This window comes from Papilio xuthus, unplaced genomic scaffold (genome assembly GCF_000836235.2).
Source record: "Papilio xuthus unplaced genomic scaffold, Pxut_1.1 DF825946.1, whole genome shotgun sequence".
Taxonomy (NCBI): domain Eukaryota; kingdom Metazoa; phylum Arthropoda; class Insecta; order Lepidoptera; family Papilionidae; genus Papilio; species Papilio xuthus.
Window position 1 is genome coordinate 8,037,866 of NW_013532703.1, and position 14,316 is coordinate 8,052,181.

General features: G+C 33.5%; 2 protein-coding genes across 3 annotated transcripts in view; one reads left to right on the forward strand and one right to left on the reverse strand.

Moving 5' to 3' along the window:
- The window catches only part of Sdc (Syndecan), a 182,415-nt gene that overhangs the window by 65,477 nt on the left and 102,622 nt on the right, over window positions 1-14,316 (reverse strand). The gene's annotated exons all lie outside the window — the stretch shown is intronic.
- On the forward strand, window positions 1,163-4,013 carry LOC106124451 (lipase 3). The gene is made up of 6 exons (XM_013321127.1): window positions 1,163-1,267; window positions 1,693-1,894; window positions 2,343-2,716; window positions 2,814-2,954; window positions 3,379-3,749; window positions 3,825-4,013. Exons 1-6 carry the CDS (start codon window positions 1,178-1,180, stop codon window positions 3,973-3,975), a joined length of 1,329 nt encoding a protein of 442 aa, XP_013176581.1. The 5' UTR covers window positions 1,163-1,177; the 3' UTR covers window positions 3,976-4,013.

The following is a 14,316-nucleotide window of genomic DNA, read 5'->3' on the forward strand; positions in this document are numbered from 1 at the left end:
TTCTGTAAATGAAAGGTATAAATATAAATGTCGTTGTTTTTGTTCCAAAACCTTTTGATCGTAAATATGCTTATTAAATGTATTAACTTCAAATCTCAGTACATTAAAATAAGCGTTCCAAAACAGTCCCCTTTGTAATTTTACAATTACGTATTTCAAAAAGCATTAAAATCCTTTAAAGTCGGTAAAGCCACCTCAGAGGCAGCCAATGATGTTATTTACCATTTAAAATCTCTTTTACATCGAGAAAATGTTTTTAACACAAAATTCACCATCTCTTCATTGTAAAGTATCTCACGAATGCAGCTTCTTAATTCTTCACATTCATTTGTAGCAGATACTAAAACAAAGGTAAAGCCGACAATAAATAAAATTAATCATCATCATCAGCTCGCTATACGTCCCCACCGAGGTGCTCGGAGCCTACCCTAAGTTAAGGGTCATTAGGCCATAGTCAACCACGCTGGCCCAGTGCGGGTTGGTTGACTTCACACATATCTTTGAATTTCGTCTCAGATATGTGCAGGATGTTTTCCTTCATCGTAAGAACGTTGGATAAATGTACATATGTAAATCGGAAATCTAAAAACACTACATGGCGGGATTCGAACCCAGGACCTGCAGATTGCAAGTCAAGTGCTTGACCCCTGAGCCACCGACGCTCAGGGGTCAAGCACTTGACTTGCAATCTGTTAAATTAAAATAAAATATTTGTTTTGTATAAATTAAAATATTTGTATAGGCATAATACTAATTAATAAATAATAACCCCAATCTGTAATTATTTTCAATAAATAGCTTTTCGCAAATGTGACAAATCGATGTATATTCATAAATTCAACACAGAAATATTAAATAAAATAGCGTAATCACATAATCCAATAATATATGGATTTATCCATTCGTGAGCGTGTGAACAACAAATGGCCCATAAAAAATAGTATTGCATTAATAAAAGTGTGAATCACAAAACATATTGCTCGGCGTATAAAAATAAATTTTAGGGAATTTCGCTTTTATTTCAACTGCGAAAAAAATCTATTTTAGCGTATACCGTATTTGTAATCCGTACAGAATTGAGTCTATAAGTATACATAATAATGTGCCAGTTGTAAAGATTATATGTGAAGTATAAATATGTTATTGAAAGGTGTATAAGGACGTTTGTCTAATCACGATGTGGTGGGCTCTGTGCGTGATCGCAACGGTAGCGGGCGTCGCCGCGCTGCCCACAGAGAACGTAACATCACGCAATGTTTATGTAACGGTAAGTTATCAAATAACTAAGCAGATAGTTCTAGATGATTCTTTAGTAAACTTAAGTGTTGGACTAGAAAGAAAAAATAAAACAAACTAAAGCAGAATTTATAAACCCAGAAACAGACGCAGAAAACAAATCAAGTTTGACGTATCTTCCATCCATATCTGGCTTTCTTTTTGAAAGAAAAAAAAAACGAATTCAGATTAGGAATATGTGTCATCTTAAAATAAATGTTACTGTTAGTTTCTGAGATCAAAATCTCTGGTTAAATCATATCTCGTCATCAACGTCATCTCTGTTGACATAACAATATGTTTTAAACGGAGCTTTTGGTCTCAGAAACCCACCGTATGTCGTTAAAGCTATGTTATAACAGTGGCACTCAGAGACTGGATGTTAGGAATTAACTACATTAAAAATTTATATTTCAGATTAAAAACATCTTAGCCGAAGGATATCGTGCAGAAGCACATGATGTTATTACTGAAGACGAGTATATTTTAGAAGTCCATAGAATTCCTTATCGAAAGAACGAAGATTCGGGTGACGCAAATAGACCGATAGTTCTCTTTATGCACGGATTACTCGGTGCTTCTAACTCATTCACTATCTATGGATCTGAATATAGCATGGGTAAACATAAGTGTTTATATTTATCGTTTTTGATTGCTTCTTTGAACTATATACTTGAATTTTTTTGTACTATAAGGAGGCAAACGAGAAAGTGACCTATGTTAACCAAAATAGCGATGCGACCGCTGTCGACTTTATTCGACGGAGAAGATGATGCACAGAAAGAGATTTTCTATGCGTTCCTTCCTCCGCCAAATACACTTTTTAAGAAGACTAAAATCAAGCCTGATTTAAACTGTCCTTTCTTTATATACATGTATAATTTTTTATTCGACTAAATTAAGAATATTTGGGAAAGTAAGAATGAGAATAAAATCCTGTACGAAATTTTAACTTCCGCAGACCCGAAAATTGCAGGAATTTTAATTCTTAGACCTTAAGAGTTACTTTAGTTGTTATAATAAGCAATAATCAAATCAAATTATAGATATACATACCACTATTATAGGTTACCACTTAGCAGACGCCGGTTACGACGTTTGGTTAGGAAATGCAAGAGGCACAAAGAATTCACGACGTCATCTTAAACTTGACGCAGACGACAATACTGAAAAGTTGCAATTTTTCGATTTTACATTCGAAGATATCGGAAGATACGACGTCGCTGCGATCGTTAATTATATATTAAATCACACGAAACAAGATGCCTTGCATTTCATTGGTCACTCGCAAGGTGCCACAAATTTTTTGGTCCTAGCGAGCATGAGGCCAGAATTTAATAGAAAATTTATCTCTGCCCATTTATTGGGTCCTGTGGGATATCAGAGTCACTTTCCAAATCAGCAACTCTTAAAGTTTTCCCGGCTCACTGACATGATATATGTAAGTATTTTACATAATGTAATTTATTATAATGTCTCAATGAAAGCAAGGAACAATGTTCTAAGCGTCAAACAATGTCATATGTTGTTTTTGCCAGTCTGTTGGAGTGTCATTGGGCTACGTGGAGCTTTATCCACCTAATTCCACCGTGGCTTTGGATATCAATACTACTAGCATCTGCCTCAACTACCTTCATTCTCAAAACCTTTGCGAATCATTGAGTGACAAAATTGAACTGGTAAGAATAAAATGTAGCATTATATTTGTCTAATACCTTTGTATCAGAGTTTCGTTTGCTTAGATCTATACAATTAATAAAATCGGAGTGTCTGTATGTAATATCGAAAAAGAAACACACAAGAAAGTCGTAAATACGCAAGTTTTCCTTTGTTCAGGGAAATTTTTGCGGTTCCTCTGGTATTGCTGATGTCCATGGGCGTCGTTGAACACCTCGGTGTTCCCGATGCTCGTTTGCCCCTTCTGTTATAAAAAAAAACGGCTAGGCCGATTTCGTAACGTGACGTGATTTCGTTGGGAAGGTAGCTGATGCATACGGGCACATATATGCAACTTTTTTCTGAGGTGACGAAATCGCAGGCGACTGCTAGTGTACTTAATAGAATAATAGACTTCATATTTTAATTCGTATGTTAATACTACAGACGACCAGTGAGGTTGACGTGGATTTAATCGGAGGAGGATCTATCAAACAATTCGCTCATTATGGTCAGAACATAAGAGACAGAGCATTTAGAAGATGGAATTATGGGATAGCAAGAAATTTACAAATATACGGATGGGAAAGACCTCCACCTTATGACTTAAAGAAAATCACAACAAAAGTTACATTACACTACACATTGAATGATAAATTAGTAGATACTAGAGACATATTTGCGATGGCTCACGATTTAAGACATGCAGATATACGAAAAGTACCACGGGATAGTTTTCTACATGAAGAATTCGTAACCGCTAAAGATGCAAAGGAATTAGTTACTGTATATATCATTGATGCAATTGCAAAAGATCAGTAAGTATTATAATTGTACTTTAATTCCTAACAAATTTTGCTGGAATATTGTTTATAAATATGTTTTATTTTCAGTCAAAATAAAATGGAAGATAATAGTTATGAAGTTAGTAACGAGGATGATGAAGATTATGAAGAAGAATCTCCAAGTTCAAGTCACAGCGTAGAGTCAAAATGGATAAAATTGATCATTACATTTAGTTTAGTCGTATTTTGTAATATATAAGACTTTTACTTTTGTACTCGAGATATAAGAATTCTTTTCAATGTCTGTCTTGAGCTATAGTATCTATAGTAAGTAGATGGCAAACTTAATGTTCATATTTAGTCCTTTATAATTAAATAGTTTTTATTTTCATCTAGTTTTATCATTACAGCAAAGAGTATATCTATAACATAACAATGATTTATATTCATAATATTAGAGTCAGAAATAGAATACATGAGATGGGATAAAACGTTATTCAGAGGATTCCGTCATGCTTTGTTTAAGCGGGAGCGTTTCGTCGCCTCCCGGCGTTCTCAAAGGGCAATATTGTGACGATTTATGCATTCCAACCAATTCTCAAAGCCATATATCTTTTTGACGCAGGCCGACAGTGTTCTGAAATGGAGTATTTGTTTGAAAATTTAAACCTTCTGAAATTATCCATTATCTATTTAAGACTAAAAATAATTTGTATTATTATAATTCTGGTTTTAAAAGTGTAGCCGCTATGGTGATGTTTATTCCTTACGTATAAAACGATTGAATCAGTTAATTAAGATTTTAAATGAGTTTAAAAAGCATTTCGGATTAAACGGTCGCAGATGCAAATGTTAAAAGCAACATAACCATTAGCCCGGCCATCATAATGGAGTTGTGAAAAGTGTCAGCGGAAGGTTGCAGCGACCAATAAAAGATGAACTTCGTTGTTAGTACATTCTCGTAGTGAAAGTATTGCGCAAAGAAAGTGTCGATGTTGAAATGCAGGTCTATACTCTTGGTCGATTTGAATATCCGTAGAAGCTATGAGAAGCAGTAAATGGATAAATACCACAAACCAGCATCCTAATGAAGGAAGTATTATGGGATGTTTATTTAAACAATTTCATATGGAATTTCTGTAGTATACGTTGAATATTTAAAGTTTTAAATAACATCTAGATTTCTATCATCCGTTCAAATATTATTTAAAAAACCTTACGTGTTTATAAAGTGACTTTCGGATTCGTCTGTATTACTCATATGGCGAAAGCAGTTTTCATAATAATTTTTTGGATTCCCGTTCATAACATCCCAACGTACCTGAAACAAAATAAAAATATTTATTATGTAACTTACGTATTAAGATCTTTTATGGAAAATAGTTAGGTAAAATAACTACATAACATAAGAATAACTTTATTTTTTATTCTACTTCTCTTCTGACTGACTGTGTGCATTAAATTGCTATAGAAAAGTAGGGAGATTCATTGCACCTGCAATTTACGTTAATGGCGGGCGTACTCGTGATAAACTAATGCGACGTGCAGAGCACAGCAACAAGATAATGCACTCCTACGTAACAGTGGACAACGCTGATTGTTCCAGAAAACAATTCCAAATACTCTGTACATCGTACTTCTTTAACCTGATAAATTCTAAAATACTTTACATGTTTTAGATAGCTTAGATCTAAAAGAATAATTTGTAGAAAACTAAAAAGCCGAAGTTTACCAACATCACAAGGGGTCCAAATTTGCCCTTGTAATTTACGCCTGATAAGAACGCTGTACAAATATTATAAATGTGAAAGTTAAAATGGATGGACGTTAGAAGGCAGAACGGCTAAACAGATCTTGATGACATTTGGTTTAGATGTAGAACATAATCTGGAAGAACCTCACGAACACCTCATAGGAAATTTTCGTGCTAGGCCCAAGGTCGTGGAATAATGATTAGAAAAATAAACACAGAAGCCATAAACATTATCGAGCTGCAATAGAGTAAACAACTACGTTTTAATTGAGCAATCACTTTGATTTGAGTGTACGAAACTTTGGTGACCTCGAAACAATGTTTGCAACAGACGTTTGATAAGCAAACGTTTATACATCATGAGTTTATAAAACTCGCGAAAGAAACCAACAACAATAGCACGAACGATTCTAAAACGCACACCAGTAAAGTCCTTGCAGGTAGTTCTTATTTCATTCAAAAAGCAATCGCAAACTTCAATACGCGAACTACCTTCTAGAAGCGGGTGATATTTTATTCAAACGCAGCGAATTGCGTCGACGGCACTTAATGCTGGGAGCACAATATTGTAACTATTCATGTACCGTCAAAGCCATACATCTCGGCCGCGTGGGGAACGGGCTACGTCCAAATGGAAATTTGCTTCAATAACTCAGACGATACAGATCTTAATGCAGACACATAAAGTAAGCTCTGCCCTATAATATATCAGTACGAGGAATACAACAAATGACTATACCATTGTTATAAAACTAACTGTGGAGAAGAACTCAGAGATATTGCTGGTGTCTTGACAAATTATAGAGACTGGTGTGTTAAGCTAAATTCTAAGCAGAAGATTTTGCTAATGATAGAACTCTACCCAAAGTCTTTTGAGGGCTTTCATCGTTCTAAAAATTATTCTGTTATCGAAAATTCATAACAGTCATACTGATACCTAAATTTGATTAGCTTTAGTAATAATTACAGGACTATTATATATTAGTGTGTTGGTTGATTTAATTTTATATGTTGCCGAGATTAAACAAAAATAAAGCTTTGATTTCAACGATTTATATCAAATAACAAGAGTTTATCAAATCGAGCTTTGTTTGAATTTTATCACGTGTCAAAAACAAACAGGTTTTTTTAAAGAGGGCTTCAATAGAGCATTGTTACATTTGTGTACATTGATATATTTACTCATCCTTTTTCCCGCGTTGTTATTGGATGTTAGAATTCCCTTGAAACACGATATCACTGTGTTAAAAATTCACGTGGCGGAATAAAAATTGTTTAAATTGGATTGCTATGGATTTACAAATCATTTTATAACAAAAGGATATATGACAAGTGTTTAATGTTTTATTGCCGAACTTAGTCATGAAGTGACCACTAAGGGAGTCCCTTAGAGTAGATTTAGTATTGCGATTCGCATATTATAAAAACAAAACACGATAACTCAGTGATGATAAACTCTTGTGCAAGAGTCATTTGATTTGATTGAAAAACTCTTATCGTTATTATCGACCATGCTACTTGCAATAAAATGCAAATTACTTGTACGCATCAAATTATTGTCGTAAATTTTATTACTATAGAATCATATCTTACTAATTTTATAAATGCGAAAGTTTACATGGTATGTTTATTTGAAGGTATGTCCAAAATTGGACGAATCTTGATGAAATTTAGCAGAGGTGTAGAATAGTCTGGAAGCACACATAGGCTACTTATAAAGTTTTTTTTAATTCCGCACAGACGGACTAGCGGGCGTTAGCTAGTAATAAAATAAATTGTATAAGAATTGTTTTGTCTGCATATACAATATTAAAAATGCTATAGTATATGCAGACAAAACAAATTTATTTTTCGTTTTTCCTTGATTTCCTTTAGAATCTGAATATAGTCGATGAAACTGTTATCGAAGGGAAGTAGCTTCGGGAAGGAAATGGGGTAGAGGAATATTTATGTACAGATACTGAGTATTCAGTATGCTAGTAGGATGGAATCTTTTTACCTTCATAAAATCTGAGTTTTATGGAGCAAATTGTAAGGTTTGGTACATATTCATAGTGTTATGTGTTTTAATATTTTATTAATTCTATAAAACTTTAACTTTAGCACGATGATTTGTGACTAACGATTTCAGAATATTAAATTATTTATAACGTACGTTAGTAACATACATAATTCTTTGTTGAAATATTTTCTCAAGATATTTGACGGATCGAAATCAGTGATGCTCACTTTTTTATTTGAAACGTTTAGCCCACATACACACGGGCGTTTTTTAAAGCGCGTTACAAACGCGTTTAAATAGATTAAATGCCTTTTTAAGTGCGTGTTAATATAAAAGCACTTTTAAAACGCGACTCTTTTTTATCGGGCAGTGTTGAGTTTCGGACATTGACCGAAGGAAACATGAGTGATTTTAAAGTGTTCATCGAGAGCCGCTAAAGAGTTTTAACGCTGTGTTCAAAAACGCCCGTGCGAATTAGGTCTAAGTAGAGGATTTTATAATTTAAACTAATAAAATCAGATAAGTGAATCTCAGTTACTTCATTGAGGAATCGCATAACGAAACAAATGAACAAAGTACAGATAAATAGACAATACAATTTGTACATACGAGTATAAATGGTGTTCTTTGTTGTCTCGAATACGTAGAATCGTTGCTAATTGGCAGTAGTACACGGCGCGTATGTGCCCTGCTAATGATTACATTGACAATTCGTTGTAATTGAATTTTAATCATGTACGATTTACTGATAAATTCTGTGAAAACTGTGCTTGTCCTACAACATATTATTTTTAAAAGTTAATTAATTAAACCATATAGTATGAAAAAAAAAATGAAAAAATCGTTATTGTTATACACACGAAATTCAACATTCAATGTTGCCTTGGCTCCTTAACTAGGAAGACCTGTACTTAAGGAGCAAAGGACTTCCCATACATATAAATTTAATAATTGTTTGTGTAGAAAAACAATTATTAAAAAGTATTGTATGATGTGTACATTTCGGGAAATACGAATAAAATCAAACCTGGTATTTAGAAATTGGGCAAGTCACAATGAAACAGACACTCTTGATATACTCAAAAAATAACCCTGTTTTCAGTAAAGCAATACGGTTCATTTATGCGATTATTGTTTTTTCATTTTCGGGTTTTGGAGGCATATAAACCATGCCTGGTATTAACGAAACCTGGTAAATACCAGGTTTGGTATATATTTCTCCATAAGTTAGTAGTGTCATTGCAAAATAAGAATATGTATTAACACAACATTAAACCTAATTAATATTAATGAATGCAGCAAACACGATCGAATGCCCCAAAGGGGGGTTGAATAAACGGAACCTACTCACTTTATTCATTTGCCAAATTCACCGCCCGTTTGGGTCTGGATTCGATTCCGAATGAATGCGGACGTAATTTCACGTGGAGGGCACTTTTGACGTCCGCGGCGACCGCGGCTACGTGCCGATGGACCGTTCCCTCATTCATTTTCCGGCACTTGCGTGTACGATTCGGAGTTTATTCTGAAAATGCACCTATTGTATTGCTTTTTGTAACTGCTTAAAAATCAAAATAATTTTTTAACTGAACAATAAATCATATGAACAAGAAAATATTATGTTGTATGTTAAATATAATAAATATTAAGCTGTCTTTTACAATTCCCATTTCAAACACTGCTTATAAATTTTCCAGACAAATATATTCATAGCACTATACGAAGTGTTTGGAGCGTGATACAAAAATCAGCAATGTAAATGTCACGTTGCACTCCGCGAAGAAATAAACACACTCTAGCAGCGAGTACAATTTGACTTTATTCACGCGTTAACATCCAGTTTTATTCAAATTTTATTGAAATGAAGCGAATTCAGTACGGTGCACTCTCAAAGGACAATATTACGACAATTCATGTTCACTCAAAGCTATGTATCTCTTTCACAGCGGAGCGCCACTTTCTTTGAAATTACTCTTTTTCTTCTTCTTTTAAATATTCAAATGGCATGTAACTTGTGTCACTCGCCTGCTACTATGTACACTGTCTTTAAGAGATTTATACAGATAGAGTATTTACAAAGAAAGAGAGGTACGAGAGCAAAAGTAATTACATTACGAGCGATAAAGGTTTTTCAAATAACATGTTGCCATGATTATTATTACTCGTAGATAAAAATTAAGTCACCATTTCATGTCCTTAACTATAACAGTTTTGTTCAAATTTGTTGTGAAGAGTTGAAATTAATATATTACGCTTAAAAGCTTAAAATCACAATTTACAATTGAAATGACAAAATAAGAGACAGAAACGGTAAAATTACAAGCTTGATATTACCAGCTGGCGCAGGATGTGCCCCCGGCATGACACGACGTCACTGGGTGCCAGGTGCGAGCTTATTGTTAATAAAAACTGCCATGTCTATTGCAAATCTCTAGTAAAAAGCTTCATTGTATTACATATATACTTTATATTCAAATCAAATATGTTTATGTTGATGATTCATTGTTCCCGTTCAGCTTATCCGGTCTGTTACATTATTTCGGCAGTGAAAACTGACCCTTACAACTATAAACACTAATATGACAGTATAGGGCACTTACTGTCCACATTACAGCATCCGTACGTCCCCGGCGCCGTCAGACACTCTGCTTGCGTAATGGACAACCGTTAAGTGGCGCCGAATTTATTGCCTGCGACGGCACAATATGGACCATAAGTCAATGGACGGTAATAACGCTTAGATATTGCAAGCCGATTTAGTATGTCAAGTTTTCATAGTCAAGCTCATAATAAAAAAAAAACTATTCTTATAACCATGATGATGAGTGTAGAATATAGTGTTATCGACCCTTAATTCGATGTACAGTCAGCTGCATAAATATGTTTAATACAAACATACGCTTTTGGTTTCAAAATATGCATGCAGGAATCGGTCTCCTTGATTACTTGCATGAGTATTTTTGAAACCGACGGTCCGTACAAGTTACTAAAGTTTTATAAAAGTATATATTTATGTAGCTAACTGTACTAAGAAGTAGTTTCGATAACACAATTTAAAATGAAAATATTCCATGAATGTTAATAACATTTTGAAAACATTCGTACAGTATTTTGTTTGCGTGAATTGTCTCATTAAAGCTCACGTAAATATTTATGAGAACTAATCGAGTTACACGCAATTTAATATAAAACGCATATCACGTCTTCGCCTAATTAAGATGTGTCGCAACTGTTTTATTATAATATTCTATTATAATCATTAATAAGCCATTAAAATTAAACACGATTAATTTATTAAGGGACACTAGTGTTAAGAATTTTTTTTTTCGTAAACATGATGTAGCGGATGTCCCTAAGTCCGTCTTTTTTTTTTCGAGTAATTACCTAAATGACTGGGGCGATTTTGACGGGACATTGTTAGGAAGGTAGCTGATGTGTGCGGTAATATTATAAGCTAATTATAGAAAGATTTTAAAACTTAATAAGCCAATGATATAATCATAAATCTTAGTGAATTTCTCAATAACTACTATAAAAACTCAAAGGAAAGTTTATCGAGTATCAACAGTAATGGTGGAAGTTGTTTGATGAACTCAGCGAAGTCTTCTCACGTAGTCAATAGCTCGGAGGCTTCAACTACTCCTTCGGGATTCGATTCCCCGTTAACGAACTTTCGGTCTCGCTCGCGCCTAATATTTTACTGTCGATTTCATAACGCGAACTGCCTACTTATTGCTCTGTTAATTTGTAAGGATATAAACGAACAAGGCAAACTTACTATAAATTTATTACTTAGAAATCATATATAATATTTTAAAATTTGTAAGTCTGTTACAAAATTCATGAAACGACACAGACTTTATGTGATATAGAAAATCCAATGCACATTTTAATAATTAAACTCTTACTAAATTAAATGATAAAGATATAAAACCGTATTTAGCCTTATAAGTCTAAATTTAATAAAAGGATTTGACAAAGTGTGAAGTTTTCATAAATGTGTAAAATTACTCATGTCAGAACAAGGTGAGGCTTTTAGGTATTCCATTTCCCTACGTTTTAGTAACAAAAGATGGCTTTAACGGGCAATAATATTGAAGTGAAATAGCGCGGGGCCTCCGCGTCCCAAAAGGGATTTCCGGGAAATAAGCAGCTGTCGGAGAGAATGGAAAGAAATGCAGACGGCGCGCCGCCCCGGGACGCCCGCCCCCGCCCAGCGTCGCACCGCTCCAACGTCACATATTCTACGTATGGTTACTATGTTCCATTTACTTTCATTGACTTTATGAATAACTAGCTTTCGACCCCGACTCCGTCGGCGCGGAAATCAAAAAACACTAAAGTAGCCCATATCTTCTTCCAGACTCTGTTCTTCATCTAAGTTCAGCGAAATACAAGCAGATGTTTAACATTCACATTTATATTTATAGTCAGACTGAGAAGCCGTGCTGATTTAATGCGTATTTTTGGACTTCACAGATATATATATTAGATTTTCTTCGTAAATATGTGCAGGCTGCATCATTGTTTGCCTCTAGCATTGCACAAATGTACATATGAAATTAATTTATAAATTACATTTATCATATTTACTAATGATTTAAATTTTGTAGAAACACTTGATAATGTCCAATATAGATTTACAAAGGTATACTTATTATTTCATTTATAAAAAAACGGTGCCCTAGTAACTAACAATGTAACTAGGTTATCCCAACGAATATTTTTACGCGGTACTTTTTAATATTTAACGTTTAAAAAAAAACAAAAACAAGCACCTCTGCCATTACGTACTCGGGTTGCACTTGCATTTTTTGTTGATGTAAATATTTACCTTAAATATTTCCTACAATGTAAAGAATGCACGTTTAAACAAGGCAAAATTCTACGGTTTATAATTTACAAAATATAATGGAATACCTTTTTTTTACCAACTAAACAAAGAATGTAAACGCGAGATATCTTTAACGCAATCACTGGGCATGTTGCGGTATTTTAATAGCAATTAATTGTAAAAAAAACATGGTAAAAATAAACATAATGATGACATCTGACACTTAAGTATAGGTCCTTCTTACCTCTTACTAATATTATAAATGTGAATGATTGGATGCATGGATGGATGCTTGGATGGATGTTTGTTTGAAGGTATCTCCAGAACGACTAAACGGATCTCGATGAAATTCGACATAAATATAAAACATAGTCTGGAAGAACACATAGGCCACGAATTATGTTGTTTTTTGAATTCCGCGCGGATAAAGTAGCGGGCGACAGCTAGTCTATTAATAAAGATGAATTAACACTGTTCGTTTTTCATGTTACTTGGATGACGTAATACAAAAAAGATCCGTTAGTTGCAAATTAAGATTTAGGACATTAATTATGCTTAGAATTAACATGTTTAATTTAATTCAAGAGGACAAACTAATCCTATTGTAATTAATTACTGACGGCTTAGACGTCCTGTTTATTATCACACTGAATTCGATTAAATTAAATGTTGAAAATAATTATTATAATTTATAAAATTATATAAATTCAGTATGGAAAATAAAGTTTAATTAGAAAAAAAACTACTTTAAATTTTAATTGTTTTATCTTTCGTCGCATTTTTTTTCTTCGGTTTTCGTAAAAAAATTTAGAGCCCGCTATTTTTTAATAAACACGTGTTTTGTCAGTGAAAATCTATATATATAAAAGAATGTCGTGTTAGTTACACTATTTGTTACTCAAAAACGGCTTTACCAATATGGCTGAAAATTGGTAAGGAGGTATCTTAGAGCTTGGAGACGGACATAGGATATTATTAATTCATTTTTTTTATTTTTTTTTCGAATTTAAGCCTTGAAGCGCTGCTTTTTATTAAACTTATCTATATAATAAGTTTTTTTTATATATCCACGCGGACGGAGTCGCGGGCGACAGCTAGCTAATCCATAAAAACATTTTCGTCTTTTATACATTTTCCTATCAACGATAGAAGTATCGTAAAGAAGATAATGCACATCACTACAAATCCAACAAGCAGAAGGCAAATATGGCTTACATCTCAGACTTACGCCCACTTCGAGTCGTCGAGCCAAGGTGAAACTATAAAAGGTCTTCAGATAAGATCCGTGAATTCAATCTGCTGCGCAGATGCATCTTTTCATTGTATCTTCATTTTTCCCTTTTTAATATAGAAAGATGTATTAATTTTATATTTTCTCTTGCATCGATATTATTAGGTACTAACAACCAATTTACACGACTTTCTTTTAAAATGGAGGATACATTTGTCTATTCTTTTGTCTTTTAAATCGATTAAGTATACATCCACGTCGCTAGCCATTACATTCAATTGTACCTCTAGAAATGTTTGTTTAAATTTATAAAGGTTTTGTTTACGAAGGAACAATATTGTAAAAATAGTATAGTTGTCATGGAAACATAAAATATGATGATACATTTTTATGACATATTTAGTCGCAATGGTTAGGTAAATCAATCTTCCACGTAGTGTAAAGTATTGCGATACGTTAGTACCCAGCACACGTACTTGATCATCGGCGGCCACCGATATTGCTTCATTCCACACGTCTACATATGATGTAATAACATCAACACTGAGAAAAGCTATGAAAACTATATTGAGTTTTCACTTGTGAAACATACATACATTCAACGCAGCCATTTGTTATAGAGATGGTAATATCTTGTAAGATATAAATAACTCGTTTATAATCTTATTTTATGTTAACATTTTTTTGTGTCTGTCGCGGTGTATTATTTTTGATTATTGGTACGTTATTGATGGTATAAGTAAAATTTTAGCTTTTTCTTTTCGATCCGTTCCAAAGTTA

Coding starts and splice junctions, on each gene's coding strand:
- LOC106124451 (XM_013321127.1), top strand. CDS start 1,178: ATGTGGTGGGCTCTGTGCGTGATCGCAACGGTAGCGGGCGTCGCCGCG. Junction 2,717..2,813: donor GGCTCACTGACATGATATAT/GTAAGTATTTTA, acceptor TGTTTTTGCCAG/TCTGTTGGAGTGTCATTGGG. Junction 3,750..3,824: donor GATGCAATTGCAAAAGATCA/GTAAGTATTATA, acceptor TTTTATTTTCAG/TCAAAATAAAATGGAAGATA.